This window comes from Tiliqua scincoides, chromosome 3, assembly GCF_035046505.1.
Source record: "Tiliqua scincoides isolate rTilSci1 chromosome 3, rTilSci1.hap2, whole genome shotgun sequence".
NCBI classification, from domain to species: Eukaryota; Metazoa; Chordata; class Lepidosauria; order Squamata; family Scincidae; genus Tiliqua; species Tiliqua scincoides.
Genome location: NC_089823.1, coordinates 241,739,996 through 241,766,683, shown reverse-complemented (window position 1 = coordinate 241,766,683; position 26,688 = coordinate 241,739,996). Strand labels below are relative to the sequence as shown.

The 26,688-nt window shown below is 52.3% G+C and overlaps 1 protein-coding gene across 5 annotated transcripts in view; it reads left to right on the top strand.

The window, feature by feature from the left end:
- APOD (apolipoprotein D) overlaps positions 1–26,688 on the top strand; it is a 46,579-nt gene that overhangs the window by 12,074 nt on the left and 7,817 nt on the right. For 4 of the 5 annotated variants that reach the window (XM_066622555.1, XM_066622554.1, XM_066622553.1 and 1 more), the window contains 2 exons: positions 24,671–24,824; positions 25,788–25,909. In XM_066622555.1, the coding sequence (XP_066478652.1) occupies positions 24,671–24,824; positions 25,788–25,909 (276 nt within the window). Of the gene's footprint in view, positions 1–294; positions 362–24,670; positions 24,825–25,787; positions 25,910–26,688 lie in introns of those variants that run through there. The other variant, XM_066622556.1, reaches the window with a different exon arrangement.

Here is a 26,688-nt window from a genome sequence, read left to right as displayed (position 1 = left end):
CATAAGCAGAGGCAGGAAACAGATTTAAAGGAAAAGACTTGACTGAAGGCCCTAGCCTGTCCAATTTCCCAGGGCCGATGCAGCCATGCCAGTGGGATGCGCACTGCATTGTGCGTGGGGGGACAGTCATTGAGGCCTCGAGGTAAGGGAACAGTCGTTCCTTTACATCTGGGCTGCATTGCAGTTGCATTGGCACTGGAAAGTTGGCCAGGATTGGGCCATTACAGTTTAGCTAATGGGTTCTGAGCTGTCTGTGACAGATCAGGAGAGACAACTTGGGGTCCCTGTGGACAGCTCGATGAAAGTGTCGAACCAATGCATGGCAGCAGTGAAGAAGGCTAATTCCATGGATTAGGAAAGGCATTAAGAATAAGAAGAGAGCTCAAGAATAAGAAGAGAGCTCAAGCAGCATACAAAGCCTGTCCCAGTGAGCGCAACCTGCAGGTCCTCCGAACTGCTCGCAGCAAAGTCCAACAGACTGCCAGGAGATGTGTTAACGACTACTGGCTCCAGCTCTGTTCCGAGATACAGATAGCAGCTGACACGGGCAACATCAAGGGGATGTATGATGGTATCAAGCAGGCCCTAGGTCCAACACAGAAGAAAATTGCCCCTCTGAAGTCTGCCACAGGCGAGGTCATCCAGGATCGGGCGCAGCAGATGGAACGCTGGGTGCAGCACTACTCTGAGCTATATTCCAGAGAAAATGTAGTCACCGAAGAAGCACTGAACAACATTGAGTGCCTGCCTGTGCTGGAGGAGCTTGACAGTGAACCAACCCTAGAAGAACTTCACGTGGCCCTGGACTCCCTTGCCTTTGGCAAGGCACCTGGAAAAGACAGCATCCCTGCTGAAGTCCTAAAATGCTGCAAAGAGATCATCGTCACTGAGCTGCATGAAATCCTCTGTCTCTGCTGGAGAGAAGGTGGAGTACCTCAAGACATGAGGGATGCAAACATCATCACGCTGTACAAGAACAAAGGTGACAGGGGTGACTGCAACAACTACCGCGGCATCTCTCTCCTTAGCGTTGTAGGAAAGCTGTTTGCCCGAGTTGTACTAAAGAGGCTCCAGGTACTTGCAGAGAGCGTCTATCCAGAATCGCAGTGTGGATTCCGAGCCAACAGGTCCACCACTGATATGGTATTCTCCCTTAGACAACTGCAGGAGAAATGCAGGGAACAACGACAGCCACTCTTTATAGCCTTCATAGATCTCACAAAGGCTTTCGACCTGGTCAGCAGAGACGGCCTCTTCAAGATTCTCCCCAAGATTGGATGTCCACCCAGGCTCCTCAGCATCATCAGATCTTTCCACAAGGACATGAAGGGCACTGTTGTCTTCGATGGCTCCACATCAGACCCTTTTGACATCCGAAGCGGAGTGAAGCAGGGCTGTGTTCTTGCACCAACCTTGTTTGGGATTTTCTTCGCTGTCCTGCTGAAGCAGGCCTTTGGAACTGCAACAGAAGGCATCTATCTCCGGACCAGATCAGACGGAAAGCTCTTCAACCTCTCCAGACTGAGAGCAAAATCCAAAGTCCAGCTGAAATGTCTGCGTGACCTCCTCTTTGCCGACGATGCAGCTGTCACTACCCACTCTGCCAAAGATCTCCAGCAGCTCATGGATCGTTTTAGCAAGGCCTGCCAAGATTTTGGACTGACAATCAGCCTGAAGAAAACACAGGTCATGGTTCAGGATGTGGACTCACCTCCCTGCATTACAATCTCTGAGCATGAACTGGAGGTTGTCCATGACTTTGTGTACCTTGGCTCAACGATCTCCAACACTCATTCTCTCGATACCGAGCTAAACAAGCGCATCGGTAAAGCAGCTACCACGTTTTCCAGACTCACAAAGAGAGTCTGGTCCAACAAGAAGCTGACGGAACATACCAAGATCCAGGTCTACAGAGCTTGCGTCCTGAGTACACTTCTGTACTGCAGCGAGTCATGGACTCTCCGCTCACAACAGGAGAGGAAACTGAGCGCTTTCCACATGCGCTGCCTCCGACGCATCCTCGGCATCACCTGGCAGGACAAAGTTCCAAACAACACAGTCCTGGAACGTGCTGGAATCCCTAGCATGTATTCACTGCTGAAACAGAGACGCCTGCGTTGGCTTGGTCATGTCGTGAGAATGGATGATGGCCGGATCCCAAAGGATCTCCTCTATGGAGAACTCGTGCAAGGAAAGCGCCCTACAGGTAGACCACAGCTGCGATACAAGGACATCTGCAAGAGGGATCTGAAGGCCTTAGGGATGGACCTCAACAAGTGGGAAACCCTGGCCTCTGAGCGGCCCGCTTGGAGGCAGGCTGTGCAGCATGGCCTTTCCCAGTTTGAAGAGACACTTTGCCAACAGTCTGAGGCTAAGAGGCAAAGAAGGAAGGCCCATAGACAGGGAGACAGACCAGGGACAGACTGCACTTGCTCCCGGTGTGGAAGGGATTGTCACTCCCGGATTGGCCTTTTCAGCCACACTAGACGCTGTGCCAGAACCACCTTTCAGAGCGCGATACCATAGTCTTTCGAGACTGAAGGTTGCCAATACAAACAATAAGAATAAGACAGCTAATACTGTAATGCCGTTGTACAAATCGATGGTCAGGCCACACCTGGAGTATTGCGTCCAGTTCTGGTGGCCACATCTAAGAAAGGACATAGTGGAAATGGAAAAGGTGCAAAAGAGAGCGACTAAGATGATTACTGGGCTGGGGCACCTTCCTTACGACGAAAGGCTACGGCGTTTGGGCCTCTTCGGTCTAGAAAAGAGGCACCTGAGGGGGGACGTGATTGAGACATACAAAATCATGCAGGGGAAGGATAGAGTAGATAGAGAGATGCTCTTTTCCCTCTCACATAACACCAGCACCAGGGGACATCCACGAAAGTTGAGTGTTGGGAGAGTTAGGACAGACAGAAGAAAATATTTCTTTACTCAGCATGTAATTAGTTTGTGGAACTCTTTGCCACAGGACGTAGTGATGGCATCTTGCCTGGATGCCTTTAAAAGGGTATTGGACAGATTTCTGGAGGAGAAGTTCATTACGGGTTACAAGTCATAGTAGGTATGTGCAAGCTCTTGGTTTTAGAGGCAAGCTGCCTTTGATTGCCAGATGCAGGGGAGGGCACCGGGACGCAGATTGTGTCTGTTGTCTTGTGTGCTCCCTGGGGCATTTGGTGGCCGCTGTGAGATACAGGAAGCTGGACTAGATGGGCCTTTGGCCTGATCCAGCGGGGCTGTTCTTTTGTTCTTAGCAGCATGCATATCTCATATCTCTATGTACAGGTGCTACATTTTGGAGCAGGTCCTAGAGCTTCATTCCCTGTGTGTGTATGTGTGTGTGTGTGTGTGTGTGTGTGTGTGTGTGTGTGTCTGAACTCCTGACACGGGGTGGGGCTCCTGGCTATCTGGCAGAGCTCATGGGGGGAAGGTCCTGCTCAGTGGAGGGCCAGGAAAGAGGTAGGGAGTGAAGGAGGGACACACATCCACAGGTCACAGTGGGATCTCTTTCCAGGGTGTGGGTATTCTGTGATTCTAATCTATATTATTGCATTTTAGAATTGTTTCCTGTGTATGTATTATATGTACATTTCGTAAATCTGTAGTTCTTAATCATGTACTCAGTGGTGTCACTAAGGTTTACAGTCACCCAGTAACGGAGGCCAGCGTGTCTCTACCATCATGATGCAACACCCCGGGTGGTGGGCGTGGTGAAGTACTATCGCTGGTTTTTTGCCTATAACTTTTGATAGAATAAAGATATTTCAGCAAGCTTTGTTCCATTGCAATCTGCATGAAATTACACATTGATTGATATATGACTTGATGCTATTATTCAAAAATACCAAGATTTTAAAAATTTTGACCAGTAGTGGTGTCACCCTCCCTGTGCATGTCACCTGGTGTGGCCCACATCCCCCTACTGACACCATTGGATGTACTTGTTTTGTATGCATTTTGATACAGTTGTTAGCCCCTTGGGGGAAAGGTGGGGTACAAACCCATTAAATAACAACACAGGACAGGAGTAAAGGTAGCCTCTGAGACCGCCCTCTGGTGTCCTGCAGTAGCATTGCACCTTCTCTCCCACACTCAGGAGCAATTGGGTCAACTGCCTGACTGGGGACAAGGAGGGGTTCACTTCACGAGTGTGTGATGAACCACAGGGTCCTATAGCCTTTCCTTGAGGGAGACCATGGGGCAGGGGCTGAGCTCGGGCAGAACCAGCCCTGTCAGCACTCAGAGGGTCCAGATGGTGCCATCCCGGGCAGCAGCACCTACAGGTCAGACTGGACAAGACCCCCTCCCCCAAGAGAGAGCAAGTGCCAGTCAGCAGAGCCAGTGAGTGGACCCATTCAGGTGGGTGAACCCCTTTGGCGCCCCTGCTTGCTCCAGCGTCACAGAGGGTCCCACAGTGGTCAGGCAGACTTCCCCTGCAGCTCTCAGCCAATTCTGGCCCCGTGTAGTGTTGGGGGAGGGGTCTGTTCTCAGCACTGTGTTGCATATGGAAGGGTGACACATTACATGGGCCGTCGTGTCCCCAAGAGGCTGGACTTCTCATTGGCCTTCTGTAGGCCACTCTCGCCCCATCAGCCCCTTCTCTCCCCCTTCCCTATCTCTGTTGGGGGGGGGGAGAGGACAGCACTGACAGGTTGCAGAGAAGGTGCATCATCAAAGTGCTTCCTGTAGAAGGGTCACTTTCCGGGCCCCTTCCTGAGCCATGAGGCAAGAGAAGACCGACTAGCCCAAGACTGGCCTGGGTGGGACCCGCCAAGAGCAACCCTTGCTGGCACGGTCGACACAAGTGGTGGTGGTGGTTGAGGTGGAGCTGCTGGTGAGGCCAGCCTGGCTCCCCCGCCTTCTTGGTCTTTCAGGGCCAGCCGCTCCCTGTCCCTGAGTCAGCCGACTGCGCAGCACGAGAAGCTCCTGTGTCGGACCTGGTGCCACGAGGTAGGGCCCAGCAGCCCCCCAACAGCTGTGCGCAGCTGTTGCCCACAGCCCTCCCCCCACCTGCTTGGCCCTGCCTCCCTTCCTGGCCCAACCTGCCCTTCCCTCAGGCTTCTGCCTGGCCAGCTCTGGGCATGTTTTTGCCCCAACAGGCCCCACACGCCTGATCCCTTTTGCCTGATCTACCCTTTTTGTTTCCCTTCATTGCCCCCAAGCTCACCCCACCCTACCTCTTGCTTCCTCCTCCCAAGCTGTGGGGCACGAGGCACCTAATTGGGTGTGATGGGGCATGAAGCACTTCTGCCCAGCTGGCTGCAATTAGGGAGAAGAGATTAGGGTTCCCTCCCCCCAGAGCACCTGGTGACAGCGGCCCCTTCAAGGGCTCCCTGCCCTGGATCTGAGGGCCAGGTGCAGGGCTCCAGGCTGGCTGGGCACAGTCAGTTGCAGGCCACCCCTGCTGCAGCCGACTAGAGCCCCATCCCAAGCCATCCAAGGAGGGCTGCTGAGAGATTCAAGCCTTGCCTGCGTGCTTGAGCACGTGCCCTCCAGAGTCAGTCCTCTTGTGCCAGGGTCATGCCAAGGAGGCGTGGCCCCATCTCCTCTTGACCAACACAGGGGGGCGCTGGTTTGCCCTGAGGACTTTCGGGCCAGGCCCTGCAGGGTCTTGTTCTTTGGGGGGCTGGTCAGAGGAAGGCCACCCTGCATGTTTGGACATGGGAAGTGAGAAAGGGCTTGGCTTCCACAGCATCGTGGCCCTTTCCCTCTTCCTGGAGTTACCCGCAGCAGAGTCTGTGCCCACTGCTCAGTGGCTGGAGGAGCAGTGGAGGGCACCCATGCACCCGGAGGCTACCCTTCACCAGGAGCTGTGCTTGGGGCAAGTGGGGCTCCCTCCCTCTCTGTACCAGTGGCCCACTTATGCTCCTGCAGCGGCCAGGGAGGGTCCTGCAGGCGATGCTACGCTTGCTGGGGAGTGCGTGATCGGAGTCCCACACACATCTGTGTTGGGTCGGGCTGCAGAAGGGATGTCACTTCCCAGCAAGACTTAGCCGGGGGTCTCTGTCCCTGGCAGGCCTCCCAGCGAGTGCGCATAGCCCTGCAGGAAGCCAAGTCCTCCAGGTGGGAGGAGGCCTTTGCCAGCATGAAGCTGATCTCAGACGCCCTGGTGAAGAATGGCGGCGTCGTGGCCACCCACCCGCTGGGCTTCTGAACCTGGAGCTGTCTTTGTCCCTGGAGAGCAGGGCGGAAGGGCGGCCCTGGTGCCTATTAAAGACTGCTCCAAATCTTCTGACCTGTTCCTTGCCTGCACTGTTCTGTTTATCAGGGGTCGCAAAAGCGCATTGACACGGGGCGGGGGAGCTTGGACCGTGGTGGGAGGAGTCCTGCCAGGCAGATGAGAGAGAGAGGTCCCAGGGAGGGCCACGATCAGTCTTGTGCCTCAGAAGTCAGGGGTCCTGCTCATGCTGGAGGTCTGCTGGGGAGGGGCTCTTTGCCGGCAAATCCAGGGGAGCTGCGGAGGGAGGGAGAAGACCCATGGCACTGCCTGCTAAGCCCCAGGAACCATGCTCTCCCCCCACTTTGAGCCAGCTCTGGATGTGCTGACTGTGAGCAGTGGCATAGCTAAGGGTGTACAGGGGGTAGCTGCTGCATCAAGCTTTAGGGGGGCAACAAGCTGAGCTTGACACTGGTGACCAAAATTGTGAAAATCTTAGTATGTATGAACAATACCAACATGTTCTATATCACTGGAAAGGCAATTTAATGCTGAATGCAGTGCAACAAACTGCACTGGAATATCTGTTTCCTATCAAAAGTTATGGCCAATTAACCAGAAAATGAAAACACAACTGCCTTGTGGAACAAAAAGTGGATTTGCTTAACTCCAAACTTACCTGTGAGACTGATTGTTCTGAGTGCCAGTGACATGTTGTTATGATACAGCATGGAACCAATAACTTTTTATTTATTTAATTAAATTTGATTTTTGTCATGCGGGGGGCTACAAAATCTTTGACTTCAGGTAGCAGATAGATGCCTTAGCTATGCCAGTGACTGGGGGGAGGCAGCAGAGCAAGCAGGTGTTGAGCTGCAGGAGGAAGGCGGTGGTTCTTCCCAATTTTAGCTTTTTAAAAAGCCTGGGGGTGATGTCACTTCTAGCTGTGACGTCACTTCTGGGGCAACATTTTGAACTTGGCACTGGGCTACACGCTGACTGTGAGCGGGCCTTCTGCACGTGGCCAAAGGCGCTCTCTCCTTCAGCACTGCACCACATATTCCAGGGCTGAGAACCAGCACTGCAAATGACTCCTGGCCCATTTAACTCTGCAGGGGAGGGAAGGAGGCTATGGAACCCCATAGGACGGGGCCAACAAGGGCCTGGAATCAAGCCAGCCCAGAAGCAGCTCTCTCACTGTCTGTTGAGGACCTGGAAACAGAATAATCTCTGCTGCACCAGGGACCCTCTTGCTGTGGAAATCTCCCTCACTGTGCAGAACGGAAGCAGCATGTGGGGAAAGTGGCTGCCACAGAATCTTTGGGAATAGAATGAAATAGGAGTGGGGGGGCTTTCTGGGAGGTTCTAGAAATTAAAGATTGGGGGCACAAATACCTAGGACTGTGCAAGGTGGGGGAGGGGGAGCTACAGACCAAACTAAGCTAAACAGGCCCACTGAAGCTCAGGGGCTCCATCAGGGAATGCCAAGGTTCAGGGATGGGAGGCAGTGGCATAAGTGGGTCATTTGACACCCAGGGCCCTTAAATTTTGACACCCCCCCAACATAAAATAATTAATATTTTTCACATTTTTATGCCACCCTTCCGCAGGAGCCCAGGGGGGTGTGCCTGGTTCCTCCCCCCCTTTTTTCCCCTCACAACCACCTGTGAGGTAGGTGGAGCTAAGAGATAATCATATAAGGTGGAGTTAATAATCGTGACATAAAATGAATATTATTAATGACCAGAAAATAAATGTAGTGAGTATTTCCCTACAAGCAATGGATGAATTCCAGTGCCCTCCCCTGCTGTCGCACCCCTGCACATACTGCCCCTGCAGCTGGAAGTTCAATGTTGTTGCAGGACGCAGCCGACACCGCAGCTTCAGAGACTCACGGTCAGGCAGATACCCCCGGTGAATAACGGGCACAGACACGGCAGTGCTCCACCCCCAGGTGTCCTGTACTTGAAGTATGCACAACATTTACAGTGCAAAGGCAGCTCAGCAAGCAGACAGCAAAGGCAGCCCTTTTCTCAACTCTCCGATCACCAGCTCCACTGACGCAGCTTCCCGCAGACACTCCACAGAACATCTCCCACACGGCAGCTGGCACAGGCTGCGATATATATCGGTAGTGGCCAATGGGAAGCAGGGCACGATCTGGTGACAGTATGACTCATGGTCTTGTGACATGTTGCATCATCCCTGCTGTGCCGTTGCATCAGCCAGTCCCATGATGCATCAGTGCTACACTGCATGTATGCAGGCCAAGACATCAGGGCCTAGCCTTGTCCTGTCCAGCCTGTAAATTGACTATAGGCCTGGGGCACATATCATTGTATTGGCAACCTTCAGTCTCGAAAGACTATGGTATCGCGCTCTGAAAGGTGGTTCTGGCACAGCGTCTAGTGTGGCTGAAAAGGCCAATCCGGGAGTGACAATCCCTTCCACACCGGGAGCAAGTGCAGTCTGTCCCTGGTCTGTCTCCCTGGCTATGGGCCTTCCTTCTTTGCCTCTTAGCCTCAGACTGTTGGCAAAGTGTCTCTTCAAACTGGGAAAGGCCATGCTGCACAGCCTGCCTCCAAGCGGGCCGCTCAGAGGCCAGGGTTTCCCACTTGTTGAGGTCCATCCCTAAGGCCTTCAGATCCCTCTTGCAGATGTCCTTGTATCGCAGCTGTGGTCTACCTGTAGGGCGCTTTCCTTGCACGAGTTCTCCATAGAGGAGATCCTTTGGGATACGGCCATCATCCATTCTCACGACATGACCAAGCCAACGCAGGCGTCTCTGTTTCAGCAGTGAATACATGCTAGGGATTCCAGCACGTTCCAGGACTGTGTTGTTTGGAACTTTGTCCTGCCAGGTGATGCCGAGGATGCGTCGGAGGCAGCGCATGTGGAAAGCGCTCAGTTTCCTCTCCTGTTGTGGGCGAAGAGTCCATGACTCGCTGCAGTACAGAAGTGTACTCAGGACGCAAGCTCTGTAGACCTGGATCTTGGTATGTTCCGTCAGCTTCTTGTTGGACCAGACTCTCTTTGTGAGTCTGGAAAACGTGGTAGCTGCTTTACCGATGCGCCTGTTTAGCTCGGCATCGAGAGAATGAGTGTCGGAGATCGTTGAGCCAAGGTACACAAAGTCATGGACAACCTCCAGTTCATGCTCAGAGATTGTAATGCAGGGAGGTGAGTCCACATCCTGAACCATGACCTGTGTTTTCTTCAGGCTGATTGTCAGTCCAAAATCTTGGCAGGCCTTGCTAAAACGATCCATGAGCTGCTGGAGATCTTTGGCAGAGTGGGTAGTGACAGCTGCATCGTCGGCAAAGAGGAAGTCACGCAGACATTTCAGCTGGACTTTGGATTTTGCTCTCAGTCTGGAGAGGTTGAAGAGCTTTCCGTCTGATCTGGTCCGGAGATAGATGCCTTCTGTTGCAGTTCCAAAGGCCTGCTTCAGCAGGACAGCGAAGAAAATCCCAAACAAGGTTGGTGCAAGAACACAGCCCTGCTTCACTCCGCTTCGGATGTCAAAAGGGTCTGATGTGGAGCCATCGAAGACAACAGTGCCCTTCATGTCCTTGTGGAAGGATCTGATGATGCTGAGGAGCCTGGGTGGACATCCAATCTTGGGGAGAATCTTGAAGAGGCCGTCTCTGCTGACCAGGTCGAAAGCCTTTGTGAGATCTATGAAGGCTATAAAGAGTGGCTGTCGTTGTTCCCTGCATTTCTCCTGCAGTTGTCTAAGGGAGAATACCATATCAGTGGTGGACCTGTTGGCTCGAAATCCACACTGCGATTCTGGATAGACGCTCTCTGCAAGTACCTGGAGCCTCTTTAGTACAACTCGGGCAAACAGCTTTCCTACAACGCTAAGGAGAGAGATGCCGCGGTAGTTGTTGCAGTCACCCCTGTCACCTTTGTTCTTGTACAGCGTGATGATGTTTGCATCCCTCATGTCTTGAGGTACTCCACCTTCTCTCCAGCAGAGACAGAGGATTTCATGCAGCTCAGTGACGATGATCTCTTTGCAGCATTTTAGGACTTCAGCAGGGATGCTGTCTTTTCCAGGTGCCTTGCCAAAGGCAAGGGAGTCCAGGGCCACGTGAAGTTCTTCTAGGGTTGGTTCACTGTCAAGCTCTTCCAGCACAGGCAGGCACTCAATGTTGTTCAGTGCTTCTTCGGTGACTACATTTTCTCTGGAATATAGCTCAGAGTAGTGCTGCACCCAGCGTTCCATCTGCTGCGCCCGATCCTGGATGACCTCGCCTGTGGCAGACTTCAGAGGGGCAATTTTCTTCTGTGTTGGACCTAGGGCCTGCTTGATACCATCATACATCCCCTTGATGTTGCCCGTGTCAGCTGCTATCTGTATCTCGGAACAGAGCTGGAGCCAGTAGTCGTTAGCACATCTCCTGGCAGTCTGTTGGACTTTGCTGCGAGCAGTTCGGAGGACCTGCAGGTTGCGCTCACTGGGACAGACCTTGTATGCTGCTTGAGCTCTCCTCTTTTCCTCAATGACTGGTGTCAACTCCTCAGAGTGGGCTTCAAACCAGTCTGCCGCCTTGTTGGTCTTCTTGCCGAATATGGACAAGGCGGTGTTGTAAACGGTATTCTTGAAATGTTCCCATCTGCTGGATGCGTTTGCGTCGGCCGGGCCTGGAAGAGATTCCTCAAGCGCTTGTGCAAATTCCTCCACTTTTCTCTGATCCCGGGTCTTGCTGGTATCAATGCGAGGTCTTCCTTCCTTTTTCGTGTGATACAGTCGCTTTGTTTGCAGTTTCACTCTGCTGCACACCAGGGAGTGGTCAGTGTCGCAGGCAGCACCATGATAACTGCGTGTGATCTTGATGCTGGGAAGGCTGGAGCGTCTGGTGAGGATCAGGTCGAGCTGGTGCCAGTGCTTTGATCTTGGATGTCTCCAAGAGACTCTATGTTGGGGCTTTGTGTTGAAGAATGTGTTGCTGACACAGAGACCGTGATGACAGCAAAACTCTAGCAGGCGTTGGCCATTTTCGTTCATCCTCCCAGTGCCAAACTGACCTAAGCAAGTGGGCCATGAACTGTTATCAGCACCAACTCTAGCATTGAAATCGCCGAGGATGAACAATGGCTCTTTTACAGGGATTTTCTTGACAGTGGTGGCCAGGTCATCATAGAATTTGTCTTTGGCTTCTGCTGGAGACGACAGAGTTGGTGCATAAGCACTGATGAGAGTGATAGGTCCTGCTGATGACTGGAGCTGCAGGGACAAAATTCTTTCACTTCCCACAGTAGGTGGGATGATGGATTTCAGCAGGGTATTTCTGACCGCAAAGCCAACGCCATGTTCCCTGGTTTCGTTTGGTGGTTTTCCCTGCCAGAAAAATGAGAAATTTCTCTCCTTGACAGATCCGGAATCTGGCAGCCTAGTCTCTTGAAGGGCGACGATGTCCATCTGCAGTCTGCTCAGCTCCATGTCGATGACAGCTGTTTTGCGTGCGTCGTCTATTTCTTGCAGGTCATCAGAGAAGCCAGGTGTCATTGTCCTAACGTTCCAGGTGCCCAGCTTTAGGGCAGTAGTTTTCTGTTTTCTGTTGCATGGTGCAGAGTTGTCGATCCGCTTGTCGGTTTTCACCCTAAACCCCACGCACCCCATGAGGTTAACGGACCGTGGCGAGGCAACACCTTACTGGCTGGGGACTGCCCAGCTTAAGGCGGGCGGTAGCTGCCCAATGAGATGCAATGATCTCTCCCACCGTCGGAAGCAGCCCCTGGCGTCATGCTCTACGCCAATCGAGCAAAGACTTATAACCGGTAAACTGCTGCTTCCCGTGTTGTGCCGACGCCGTATGGCGAAGTTGGAGTGTCCTCTCCAGTGCGCGAAGCCTGGGTAAAGAAGGTATGGAGGATAGGCTGTTACCCATGCAGCAAATCCCCCCTCTCCACGTCGCTGGAATGGTCCAATGGAAAGGCAGAAGCCAATACGGTTGGTTCCAGCGGCGTCGCAGGAGTTGCCAGAACGTGACTGTGTTCAGCCATGAACTGCCTAAGGGACTCCGGCTCCTGATTTTGCCTCGAGGTTGACTCCTGAAGCCTTTTCCAGAACTGGATGTAGCCACAAGGCAGTGGAGGTTTGGGATCAGAGTTTCCTTCTCTTAGATGAGCTGCCTTCCTAGGCTGACGAGTCCCATCTACCCGGTGGCTGTTTAGTCGCCTCTTACGACAAGTACAGCCAAACTGAGGGCCTATTCTTGGCCCCCAGCCCCCAGGGGTAGGCCTTATCACAACGGCATTATAATACTAGCCGTTTTGTTCTCAATACCCTTCCTAATGATCCCAAGCATAGAATTGGCCTTCTTCACTGCCGCCGCACATTGGGTTGACACTCTCACTGACCTGTCCACCACCACCCCAAGATCTCTCTCCTGATCTGTCACAGACAGCTCAGAACCCATCAGCCTATATCTAAAGGTTAGGGTGAGGACTAGGCAGGGCCGCGCCAGCAGATATAAAGCCAGACTCCCAAGAAAACAGAGAACAAAGGAGGCAATACCTCCAACACCACAAGGGACCTGATCCTCAGAAGTCGAGTGCTGTGAGAGATAAAGCAGGAAATGGGGCCCAAAAACATAATGCTCTCAACCCATCAGGGGGGAGAGCGCTGCAGCACCCGGCATTCTCGGAGGCAGTACATTTCCATTTCAGGCAGTACATTCCAGGCAGTTCCATTTCCATTGTGAATGATGATTCTGTGGTGCCATCAGTGTACATCAAGAGAGAAGGAGGTCCCTCTCCCAATGGCTTAAATTAGACCTTGGTGCAGGGAAGGCTGCAGAAAGAGGGACGGGCATGAAGTTGAGTAGGGGGAACTGGGTGCAGTGGTTTTGGCTTTATGCAAGGGGATGGAGGGGGATGAAGGTGTGGAGCCAAAGCCTTCCTGGAAAAGGTTGGGAGGAAGTGAAGGACTGGATCTTGCAGGATGCAGTGCATGCCCCTCCCCCTGCCTTGTGCCGCACTGTGCAGTTTGTCAGATTGTGTCTCCAGTGGTTTCAAACCGTGTATAATTCTGGAAGATTCTCGGTGGGTCTTATCAGTGGCTTTGCACTGCAGTAGTTTTGTCAGTTGTCAAAAAACAGATGGTGTGCCTTGACCGTTTTAGTACCTTGCCATGTGGAGGTGCCCAGATGTCCCTGGAGGCCAGTGTTGCTTGGGTGACCAGGGGTGGCATAGTGGGCCTGGCCCAGGGAACTTTCGTGACAGCCTCCTTAGCTGCTGTGTGGAGCCCCTCCGTGAAACCAGTGAAGGCAGGCAACAGCTGGGAGGGGGTGCCTGGGCCCTGCCTGGGGGCCGCAGTGCTCGTACTCCAGCTTGCCACTCTCTCCTCTTCTCATCCTGGGGAGCAGGAGCAGCTGAGGCCCCACCACCCGAGGAGGGAGATGGTACTTGGTCCAGCTGTGGTGGGGAGCCACAGGCAGGGGGGTGGATTGTAGCTATCATAAGGGCTCCCCGCTGGAAGGCAGACAAACAGCAAGCACAGCTCCTGCTCATTTCAATGTGGCTCCTGCAAGAGACCTTCCTAGTGGATTATACTCTGGTGGCTCGATCTGCTGCCCCGAGTAGCGTTCACAAGCTGAAGCATCGACCTGGCCTCTGGTTTGCGCCTTCCCTTCTTCCTCCTCCTCCAACAATGAATCTGTCTGAGGCCCAGCCAGCACTGGCGGATTCAGACAGTTTCCTTTGGTTTCCTGTTTCCTGCCATGGGAGGCATCTGTCTCCTCTCAGCTTGGCTTCCAAACTTGCCGTGGCTTCTGTGGTCCAGCTCTGCAAATCGCTTTCTGTCTGCCTAGAGGATTATGTGAAATCAAACATGTGAGCTTTCCCCAGAGAAACCGCTCTCCAAGTGCAGCAGCTGATCACAGGTGGGGAGTTATGGAACTGTCCAGGCTCAATCGAAAGCTGGGGGGGGGGGGAGAGACTGGCCATTTGCAGGTATGATACAGGAATCTTGTTTGGAAAGGTGCTTTCTCTGTGTCTGCATTGCCCAGGATGAGCCTCACCTGCCGAAAGGATTGTTTGACTAGGTCTTGTGGATGGGCACCCTCTGTCTTGGACAGGTCTCTTTGTGCATGAGACAACTCACTTAAGCAAGCTCTCTTTCCCCTGTGAGTGGGTGGGGGTGAAGATGTTAGTGATGAGAAGTGGATCCTGCGTGAGGATAAGGGTGTCTGTGAGTGAGCCATGTACCCAGAATTCCTTGTGATACTGCAGAGGGTTATGGGATTTGTTGTGCACGTGTGCGTAGAGGAGGTGTCTCCACCATGGGGTGGAGACAGTGTGGCTGTAGCGTGAGGCAAGGTGTTCAGGACCTCAGCCATTGTCCCACTAGGCTGACCCCATATGGCCCCTGCTGGTTCTCCAAGTGGCATTTTAGCCAGTGGGGCTACTACTGTACGGCACATATCATAACATCATGATTTTGTGTGCAGTTCTGGTCACCACATCTCAAAAAGGACATAGTGGAAATGGAAAAGGTGCAAAAGAGAGTGACTAAGATGATTACAGGGCTGGGGCACCTTCCTTATGAGAAAAGGCTACGGCGTTTGGGCCTCTTCAGCCTAGAAAAGAGACTGTTGAGGGAGGACATGATTGAGACATACAAAATTATGCAGGGGATGGACAGAGTGGATAGGGAGATGCTCTGTACACTCTCACATAACACCAGAACCAGGGGACATCCACTAAAATTGAGTTTTGGGAGAGTTAGGACAGACAAGAGAAAATATTTCTTTGCTCAGCGTGTGGTTGGTCTGTGGAACTCCTTGCCACAGGATGTGGTGATGGCGTCTGGCCTGGATGCCTTTAAAAGGGGATTATACAAGTTTCTGGAGGAAAAATCCATTACGGGTTACAAGCCATGATGTGCATGTGCAATCTCCTGATTTTAGAAATGGGCTATGTCAGAAGGCCAGATGCAAGGGGAGGTCTCTTGCCGTCTTATGTGCTCCCTGGGGCATTTGGTGGACTGCTGTGAGATACAGGAAGCTGGACTAGATGGGTTTATGGCCTGATCCAGCAGGGTTGTTCTTATGGTTAATAACCACTGATAGACTATAGTCCACTATGAATGTTTAGAATCCACTTTAAAAGTCATCTAAGCCAGTGACCAACAACACCCAACCTTCTCACCAGTTGCATCCCGAGGGTTGGTATCACCAGATCTGGTAATTCATCCCCCCCCCCCCATTAATTTTATTTTACTATAGAACAGTACAAGTCACTTAACCAATCAGTGGCCAACTTGATGACACTCACAAACAGAAAAGGAGTTTGAGTATTAGCTCCGATATATGGGAAAGGGAGCTGAAGCATAACAGCATCTTGGTTCCATGCTTCGTCATCGTAACACCTCATTAGCTCTCAGAACACGCAGACTCATTGATCAGTTTTGTGTTAAGGAAATCCACTTTTTACATAAGTCAGTTGCAATTTCTTTTTCTGATTTTTGGCTATAACTTTTGATAGAACACAAATATTTCAATGCGGTTTGTTTCATTGCGTTGTTCATTAAATGATACATTGAATGATATATGACATGATGGTATTATTCCTGCCAATTTTCATGATTTTGATCACTAGCGGTGTCACCCCCCTGAGGGTGGCACCCAGGGAGGCCTGACTGAGCTATGCCACTGATGAGAGGGGGTATTTATTACATGTGTTTTGTTTTCTTCCTTTGCCTGGAGGCCACATGTGTGAATAAGAACATAAGGAGAGCCCTGATGAATCAGGCCAATCTAGTCAAGCTTCCTGGATCTCACAGTGGCCCACCAGATGCCTTTGGGCACACAAGATCCCTGCATCCTTTTGCCACTCCCTTGCACCTGGCATTTTGAGGTAGCCTCCTTCTAAAACCAGGAGGTTGCACATACCCATTAAGGCTTGTAACTGTGATGGACATTTCCTCCATAAATGTCCTCCCATCCCTTTTTAAAGGCATCTATGCCAGGTGCCATCACCACATCCTGTGGCAAGGAGTTCCACAAATCAATTATTCACTGGGTAAATGCTGGCTTGTTGATGCTACTACTTAGGGGAATAATTTTTTAAAAGACCAATGCCTGCTTTTTGGGTTCTCTGTCCCCCCTTCAGGAGTAACTGTGCTAAGCAACATGTGGGAATAACATGTGGAGACCAAGAGCAAACACACCTCTTGGGATGGAGCCCTTGTCCAGCTCTGCTGCATCCTAGAAATCCCATCTGTGCGCTAAGCAAAGCCCTTTGCAGGGCTAGGACTTAGGAGAGCACAAAGGGGCAAGAGGGGCCTTTGTACGCCCATCACTGTGAGCTTGACTTTCCAGGGGTTCAGGCTGTGGTCGAGATAACGTGTGTTTCTTCTCTGGGATAAGGAAAGGGGGAAGGAAGAGGTCCTCACTGAGGTCTGGTAACCTGGAGACCCCCACCTGTTACTCTTGCACAGAGGTCTGGGAGCTCACGTCGTGCTGATCGTGTTGCTCCCATGAGTGGTGACAGCTGGGGGGATCGGGGTACAAAGAGGCAGTTGCAAGGGATGAGCACCCTCCCCCGCAACTGTTCTTCTGTCTGCGTGCAGGTGGCAGCTCAGACTCTTGTGCAGGCACATCCTCGGACAGGCAGCAAGCAAGGAAGAGATTCTCCGTGTGTAATCAAGCGGAAGGACAGCCTGGTCTGCTGCAGGAACAGAGAGCCGTGGCCTGCCTGCCTGCCTGCAGGGCCTGCATGGATGGCCAGGCAGCTGGGAGAGTCCATTCTGCCAGGCCTGGAGGATTGTTGTTGGACCTCACATCATGGCAGCCAGAACCAGGAGCATAAGAACAGCCCCACTGGATCAGGCCATAGGCCCATCTAGTCCAGCTTCCTGTATCTCACAGCGGCCCACCAAATGCCCCAGGGAGCACACGAGATAACAAGAGACCTGCAAGGCTTCCTGGGAATTGTAGTTAAGAACATAAGAACAGCCCCACTGGATCAGGCCATAGACCCATCTAGTCCAGCTTCCTGTATCTCACAGCGGCCCACCAAATGCCCAGGGAGCACACGAGATAACAAGAGACCTGCAAGGCTTCCTGGGAATTGTAGTTAAGAACATAAGAACAGCCCCACTGGATCAGGCCATAGGCCCATCTAGTCCAGCTTCCTGTATCTCACAGCGGCCCACCAAATGCCCAGGGAGCACACGAGATAACAAGAGACCTGCAAGGCTTCCTGGGAATTGTAGTTAAGAACATAAGAACAGCCCCACTGGATCAGGCCATAGGCCCATCTAGTGCAGCTTCCTGTATCTCACAGCAGCCCACCAAATGCCCAAGGGAGCACACCAGATAACAAGAGATCTCATCCTGGTGCCCTCCCTTGCATCTGGCATTCTGACATAGCCCATTTCTAAAATCAGGAGGTTGTACATGCACATCATGGCTTGTACCCCGTAATGGATTTTTCCTCCAGAAATTTGTCCAATCCCCTTTTAAAGGCATTCAGAACAGATGCCGTCATCACATCCTGTGACAAGGAGTTCCACAGACCAACCACACGCTGAGTAAAGAACTATTTTCTTATGTCTGTTCTAACTCTCCCAACACTCAATTTTAACAGATGTCCCCTGGTTCTGGTGTTATGTGAGAGTGTAAAGAGCATCTCTCTATCCACTTTATCCTTCCCATGCATAATTTTGTATGTCTCAGTCATGTCCCCCCTCAAGTGCCTCTTTTCTAGAGTGAAGAGGCCCAAATGCCGTAGCCTTCCCTCATAAGGAAGGTGCCCCAGCCTCGTAATCATCTTAGTCGCTCTCTTTTGCACCTTTTCCATTTCCACTATGTCCTTTTTGATATGTGGTGACCAGAACTGGACACAATACTCCAGGTGTGGCCTTACCATAGATTTGTACAACAGCATTATAATATTAGCCGTTTTGTTCTCAATACCCTTTCTAATGATCCCAAGCACAGAATTGGCCTTCTTCACTGCCGCCGCACATTGGGCAGACATTACCGCTTCTGTAAGGGTAAGTCTTGCCTCACAAACCTTTTAGAATTCTTTGGAAAGGTCAACAGGCATGTGGATGCGGGAGAACCCGTGGACATTATATATCTGGACTTTCAGAAGGCGTTCGACACGGTCCCTCAACAAAGGCTGCTGAGGAAGCTCCACAGTCAGGGAATTAGAGGGCAGGTCCTCTCATGGACTGAGAACTGGTTGAGGAACAGGAAGCAGAGAGTGAGTGTCAATGGGCAATTTTCACAATGCAGAGAGATGAAAAGCAGTGTGCCCCAAGGATCTGTCCTGGACCCGTGCTTTTCAACCTGTTCATAAATAACCTGGAGGTAGGGCTAATCAGCCAGGTGGCCTAGTTTGCAGATGACACCAAACTTTTCCAAGTGGTGAAGACCAGAAGAGAATGTGAAGAGCTCCAGAAGGATCCCTCCAAACTGGGAGAGTAGGCAGCAAAATGGCAGATGCGTTTCAATGTCAGTAAGTGTAAAGTCATGCACACTGGGGCAAAAAATCAAAACTTCACATATAGGCTGATGGGTTCTGAGCTGTCCGTGACCGATCAGGTGAGAGATCTTGGGGTGGTGGCGGACAAGTCGATGAAAGTGTCAACCCAATGGGCGGCGGCAGTGAAGAAGGCCAATTCTGTGCTTGGGATCATTAGAAAAGGTATTGAGAACAAAACAGGCCACACCTGGAGTATTGTGTCCAGTTCTGGTCACCACATATCAAAAAGGACATAGTGGAAATGGAAAAGGTGCAAAAGAGAGCGACTAAGATGATTACGGGGCTGGGGCACCTTCCTTATGAGGAAAGGCTATGGCGTTTGGGCCTCTCTTTTCAGCCTAGAAGAGAGGCACCTGAGGGGGGACATGATTGAGACATATAAAATTATGCATGGGAAGGATTAAGTGGATAGAGAGATGCTCTTTACAGAACCTGGGGAACATAAGAACATAAGAACAGCCCCACTGGATCAGGCCATAGGCCCATCTAGTCCAGCTTCCTGTATCTCACAGTGGCCCCACCAAATGCCCCAGGGAGCACACCTGATATCAAGAAACCTCATCCTGGTGCCCTCCCTTGCATCTGGCATTCTGACATAACCCATTTCTAAAATCAGGAGGTTGCGCGTACACATCATGGCTTGTACCCCGTAATGGATCCCTCCTCCAGAAACTTGTCCAATCCCCTCTTAAATGCGTCCAGGCCAGACGCCTAAAATCCAGACGCAGGCGTCCAGGCGTCCAGGCCAGACACAGGGACATCCACTAAAATTGAGTGTTGGGAGGTTTAGGACAGACAAAAGAAAATATTTCTTTACTCAGCATGTGGTCAGTCTGTGGAACTCCTTGCCGCAGGATGTGGTGACGGCATCTGGCCTGGATGCCTTTAAAAGGGGATTGGACAAGTTTCTGCAGGAAAAATCCGTTACGGGTTACAAGCCATGACGTGTATGTGCAACCTCCTGATTTTAGAAATGGGCTATGTCAGAATGCCAGATGCAAGGGAAGGCACTAGGATGCAGGTCTCTCGTTATCTGGTGTGCTCCCTGGGGCATTTGGTGTGCCGCTGTGAGATACAGGAAGCTGCACTAGATGGGCCTATGGCCTGATCCAGTGGGGCTGTTCTTACGTTCTTATGAAGAAGCTTTTATTATTTCCCTGAATGTTGCAGGCCATGCGTTCCTCATAGTTTCTCTTGGCCTCCCGTATCACCTTCTTACATTTCTTCTGCCACAGTTTATGTTCCTTTTTATTCTCCTCATTAGGGCAACACTTCCATTTATGGAAGGAAGCTTCCTTGCCCTTTAAGGCCTCTCTATCTTGCTCGTTAGCCGTGTGGGCACCCTCCTGGGCTTAGTCAAGCCCTTCTTCCTTGTGCTTCTGATCACAAGCAGACACTCGCAGGGGGGCCACACAGGACATTTGTGGGAACCCCAGACAAGCGCTGTACAGGAGTGGGGAGAGAAGAGGGCAAGCTCTTGGGTGTGTTGCATTTGGACCAATGGAGGAACCAGACCCAAGGCCCGCCCAGCCCAACACTTGGGGGTGGGGTGGGGGGAGCACCAACTTTCTGGCTGGCCAATGGAGGTACTCCAAGTACTGCCTTCTGCTTTGTGGGGATTTTTAATCGCCATGTTTCTGCCCTGGGGTGCCCACCAGATGCCCACTGCCAGGGAATAAACAGTGGGGAGCATCAACAGAGAGTGCAGCATGGCCACGCTGGGCCTCTTTCAGTCCCTTTCCTGGCTGGCTGGCAGTCCAGCTCCGCTGGTGTGGCAAGAGGAGGTCACAGCAGCCTCCCACGTCTGCCTGTGGTGACCCAGAGCACTTCTGCCCCGTTCCTGTGGAGGGGACCCTGGAGGGCCACTGTGTACTTTGCCCTGGGCCCACCGCTGTCCTGCTCTAAGAGCCTCCCGGGGCAGATCTGAGACAGGAGGCCAAGCATCTGTCTAGCATCCAGTGGTCCTGCCCAAGCCCCCCTCTGGAGTCAAAGCCAGATCTGGGTCCAGCCTTCGTGGTGGGTGACCTTCCAGCTGTGTCAGCTCCTGTACTGCAACAATGGGGTGGCTGGGAGACTGGGGAGGAGCTAGTGGTTCTGTCTCTCCATTTTCTAGCACCCAACCAAGCAACTTAATTTAGGCAGAGACAAGGATGTGCAGCAAGACAAGGGCAGATCGATAGGCTGAGGTGGTGCCAAGCCCTGGCAAGAAGAAAAGGGCAGAGCCACAGACCTTGGCATATTTCTACTGGGTCTCTGCAAGCCCACATGCAAACCAACCAGGAAGGGTGAAAGGGAAAGGCAGGTCAGCTGTACCACCTTGCCCAGTGGGCTGCCCCATAAAGGGGACTGGTGGCAGTTTGCACCAAACCTGGCTAGTGAGGCTATCGTGCTGCAACTCACGTCACGGAAAAGCAGTGGCTGGATAGAATGGCAAGGAGCCCCCAAGGATCACTGTCAGCATGGGAAGCTCGTCCAGCCACCTTCTGGGCCCTGTCAGCTTTATGGGTGGCTTGGCCAGAGGGAGCACCAGAAGGGGAGGACAGCACCCCACTCCTTTTCCAGCCCCTCAAGGGGCCTGTCCTTCCTTGCTTGTCCTGCCCTGGGATCAGACCCCAGCCAAGTCCAGTATATCCCAGGCCCAGCCTCTGAACTGGCTTGTCTTTTTGCTAGTTCTCCTCTCCCAGCCCAATGCTTGTCAGCATACCGGTGAGGAATGTGCTCTTGAGCATGTGCAGAATGTTTGGCCAGCTAGTTTGCAGCAGACACCTGGATAAAAGAAAGACTTCCCACTCAGTGGCCAGGATGCCCAGCCTGGAGATGGCACCGGGACATCTCTTCCTACAAAGCAGCTGAGGATGGAGAGCCCTGCTTTGATGGACGCAGCTGTCCAGCACAGCTAGCATGGATGTATGTGTGATCCAGCCTCCTTGGACAGGCTACATGGAAGAGCACTAACCTCCTTTGGACTCAGCCAGCTCTGGCCCCCTTGGAGGAAAGGGTCCTGCTCCAGAGGAAGGAGAAGGCAGAGAAGGGCGGTAGCCAGCCCACGAGGCTGTGCAGGGCTGCCAGGGCTTCGTCAGGCAATGTCACATGGCCCTGGGCCTAACTCCTGTTTTCTGAATGCTGCTTAGCGCTGACCGGGCTGCTGATGTTGAGAACATGCCACCCACTGTGGAAGTGGCAAAGTCATAGTCACGTGTAGGGAGGGGCAGGAGGTTCTGGGAGGATTTGCAGCCAGGAGTGACTGGCAAGCGCTCTTGTTGTGCTCCAGTTGTCAGCTGACAGTGAGCAAGTCAGAGGGACGGGCGTAGCTGACAGGATCACATTCCAGGGGATGCTTATAAAAGGAGCACAGCTTCCAGGGTGCTTCCCAGAGAGACTCCCCTCCACATTCACAGGTGGGAGCATCCTGGCAGGCGCCTGCTTAGCTAAGGTAGGCTGAGAGGGACACACTTGTGCCAGTGGGAGCTTCATGCTGAGTTCTGCTTTGGGAGCCAAGGGGAAGCAGGACTGGCCCTTTGGAGGGCACTTCCCACATGCCCAGGGCAGGCACGTGCTCTGGCACCCAAATGACTGGTCTGTGTGCAGGTCACCCTGTGCTGGGCTGGGTCCTTTGTAGGTGTGTGTGTGTGTGTGTGTGTGGCTATCTCTGGAGCAGCTGGCCCTGGATCCAGTGCTTGACCACCATCACGATCATTTGCTGACACAAGTCAGGAAACCCAGATTGCACATGGAAGGGACCCACCACCCAAAGCTAAGTTGCTGGAGGAGGGGCTGCACTGCTTGCCCCCAGGTCCGGCTGTTGGTGCAGAGATATGCCAGGGCCTGGGTGCTGCAGCTGTGAGATGAACACGCAACGTTTTCCCTCTGTGAGCAAACTCCTTGAACAGCTTTAGTTTCTCTGCTCAATTATAGCTTTGAGGTCAATGTAATGACATTATTGAAGTCCTTGCAAGATGATTTGCAGACCAGGTTCACGATCTTTGAGGGGCTGAGCTGTCTTTGGATTGCATTTGAAGGCTGAACACGCTTTGCTGTTCATCTAGCACAGTGAAGTGTGACTGGTGTGCGTTGAAAGTTCTTGGGAAGGTCCTTTCTGGCTTCTGGGATATAACGAGCCAAAGGCAATGATCCCCATCAAGAATAAAACCATGAGCAGCCATCTGGTACTTTACCTGTGCGTGCATGATGTGGAGATTGGCCTTGCAAGAACCTGTCCGGGAAGCCAGTGCTTCCCCTCGGCCTTTTTTACTATGTGTCACTCTCTTCTTGCTTTGTAATAACTCTGTTTGTTGCTTTTGACTGATTGGTTGATTGCCGTTTGGTACAGTGTTGATTCAGAGCGCTGATACCATAGTCTTTCGAGACTGAAGGTTGCCAACAACAGTGTTGATTATTGTGCATTTATCCGAATGTGAGGACCTGTTTGGAGGGGGAAAGGAGGCATGCAAATGCCTGGGTGCAAGCCAATAAATATGACCTTCATATGCAGCTGGGGAGTCTGAGAGGGAGAGGCTTCCGTAAGGCCACCTGGTGAGAATTCATGGCAGGTTGCCACTGGGGAAAGGCCTTGTTGGCAGCAGCCCCCAGGCCAAGATGCGGGATCCTTTGAGCAGGCCTGCAGGCCAGAGGCCACACAAACCTGGTGTCTTCATCTCCATTCTTGAGTGAACCTTGTTTGTTCAAAAGGAGCCCTTACTAGTGCACTCATGCTGTGAGTTTCGCTCTGTGTTACACTGCATTGGTCTCCAGCTTGTCTCTCTCCCTATGCATTGATGGCTATTTTCATCTTTCACTGTTATCATGTGACCTTCCTCCGGAAGGAATCCTAACCCCCGGAGACAGGGGTGAACAGTGAGGTGGCTAAGTTTGCAGATGACACCAAATTTTTCCGAGTGGTGAAGACCAAAAGTGATTGTGAGGAGCTCCAGAAGGATCTCTCCAGACTGGCAGAATGGGCAGCAAAATGGCAGATGCGCTTCAATGTCAGTAAGTGTAAAGTCATGCACATTGGGGCAAAAAATCAAAACTTTAGATATAGGCTGATGGGTTCTGAGCTGTCTGTGACAGATCAGGAGAGAGATCTTGGGGTGGTGGTGGACAGGTCGATGAAAGTGTCGACCCAATGTGCGGCGGCCGTGAAGAAGGCCAATTCTATGCTTGGGATCATTAGAAAAGGTATTGCAAACAAAACGGCTAATATTATAATGCCATTGTACAAATCGATGGTAAGCCACACCTGGAGTATTGTGTCCAGTTCTGGTCACCACATCTCAAAAAGGACATAGTGGGGATGGAAAAGGTGCAAAAGAGAGCGACTAAGATGATTACTGGGCTGGGGCACCTTCCTTATGAGGAAAGGCTATGGCGTTTGGGCCTCTTCAGCCTAGAGACACCTGAGGGGCTGTGTCAGATGCAAGGGAGGGCACCAGGATGAGGTCTCTTGTTGTCTTGTTTGCTCCCTGGGGCATTTGGTGGGCTGCTGTGAGATACAGGAAGCTGGACTAGATGGGCGTATGGCCTAATCCAGTGGGGCTGTTCTTATGCCAGTACTTTCCAGCACTGGCATAGCGGTGCCAATGGGACATGTGCTGCATCCTGCAGGTGGGTGTCACTCACGGAGGCCTCCTCAAAGTCAGGGAATGTTTGTTCCCTGACCTCAGAGCTGCATTGCCCTTATGTCCGTGCTGGAAAGCACTGGCATAAGGGTGAGGATTGCGCCCTTTGTTGAAGAGACGTTTTAGGTCTGAAGAGCACCTGCTTGCCTCCTCCCTCCCTCCCTCCCAGCTTTTCTCGCCATCTGGGGACTGTCCCCTTTGCCTGGTGGCTTTAATGCTCCATGTGGGACCCCAAGCTTGTGTCTGTGTCCAGCAAGACGGATGTTTTGAGACCAGCATCTTGGCAGGGCTGAGGGTGTCGCCTGCTGCCTACCAACACAGTGACGCAGTGGCAGCCTGCCTGGGAGTGGATGCCTCTGACCTCTCCACCTGTCTGTCCTTCCAGGAGAGCACCTCTTCTGCTGCCACCAGTCAGCATGCCAGGCAGCTGGGTACTGCTGCCCTTCTTCCTGGGACTCCTTGGCATGAGCCAGGGGCAAACCTTTCACATGTGGAAATGCCCAGACCCACCAGTCCAGGAGGGATTTGATGTCACCAAGGTAGGAGGAACTCTTCCCAGGTATTGACAGAATGGTGAGGTCAGCCAAAGGCCTGGTGGGGCCTGTATTGATGGTGCACCTGCTGACTGCATAGGGAAACAGTGTTAGGGGTGAGAGCAGTGCATGTGGGGCAGAGGAAAACAGGCTTGTGGCCAAGAGTCAATGGGCAGTGCCCCCAGCTGGCAGGCCTGCACCCCAAAAGGTGCCTTGGCCCTCCCTGGCTCCCTCCCGTTGCTGCCATCCCAGCCCCTATGGCTCACTCAAAACATGCTGTGGGTGAGCCTGCCCCCCAGGCAGCCTTTGTCACTGACCACTTGTGGGGGTGATGGGCCCCTCCCTCCCTCTCAGCAGAGATTTCTTGCGTCAGGGTAGCCCCTCATCCTCCCTGAGAAGCTTCCGTCAAGATGGCTTGTCACACAGCATTTCTATAGTTTGGTGATGGACCCAGAAATTCAGCTGGTTTTAGGAGGGGATGAAACAAGTTGGAAGAGGCCTGTTGGTGGCCGCTAAGCCTGATGGTTCCATGCCCCTCTGGGCTTAGCCAGCCACGGCCTATCTCTGAATCCCAGTTGCAAGGGAGCAATGGTAGGAGTGGGCACTGCCTCTCTCTCATGCTTGTGGGTTCCCCACTGGGGCAGTTGGTGGGCCACTATGGGAAGCTGATGATACTGAACTGGATGGACCTCCCTGGGCCTGATCCAGCAGCCAAGACCTGCAATGATTATTGTGAGCACCCTGAACTGTTCACACTGCTCCCTGGCTCTGATGGTCAGCCAGCCTGCCCTCTGGGAGTGAGAACGCAGCAGGTGGCCCATCATTCTGCCTGAGGGCCTCCTGGCCCCGCCCACTTCCTTCTTCTGCGCCCATCCGAGGCGCTTCACTCCGGAGCAGGTGGCTCAGTTAGACAGAGCTGCTTGGTCCCTGCAGGGTGACAATAATAGCTGCCTGTTTTTCTCTCTCTAGTATGTGGGGAAATGGTATGAGATTGAGAAGCTGCCATCGAATTTTGAGAAAGGTGACTGCATCCAGGCAAATTATTCACTCAAGGAAGACGGGAAGGTTAAAGTGCTGAACAAGGAGCTTCTGTAAGTGGGTTGCGGTCTGGGGAGGGAGGGAGGGAGGGAGATGCTGCAGCTTCAGAGCTGATGGGGGTGGGCTTCAGGCGGAGGGGATATTATTCATGCATTTGGCAGTGTGTGTGGCAGAAGAAATGTAAGAAGGTGATACGGGAGGCCAAGCAAGGCTATGAGGAACGCATGGCCAGCAGCATTAAGGGGAATAATAAAAGCTTCTTCAAATATGTTAGAAGCAGGAAACCCGCCAGAGAAGCGGTTGGCCCTCTGGATGGTGAGGGAGGGGGAGGGGAGATAAAAGGAGACTTAGAGATGGCAGAGAAATTAAGTGAGTTCTTTGCATCTGTCTTCACGGCAGAAGACCTCGGGCAGATACCGCTGCCTGAACAGCCCCTCCTAACCGAGGAGTTAAGTCAGATAGAGGTTAAAAGAGAAGATGTTTCAGACCTCATTGATAAATTAAAGATCAATAAGTCACCAGGCCCTGATGGCATCCACCCAAGAGTTATTAAGGAATTGAAGAATGAAGTTGCTGATCTCTTGAATAAAATATGCAACTTGTCCCTCAAAACGGCCAGTGCCAGAAGATTGGAGGACAGAAAATGTCACACCTATTTTTAAAAAGGGAAAGAGGGGGGACCCGGGAAACTATAGGCCAGTCAGCCTAACATCCATACCGGGTAAGATGGTGGAATGCCTCATCAAAGATAGGATCTCAAAACACATAGACGAACAGGCCTTGCTGAGGGAGAGTCAGCATGGCTTCTGTAAGGGTAAGTCTTGCCTCACGA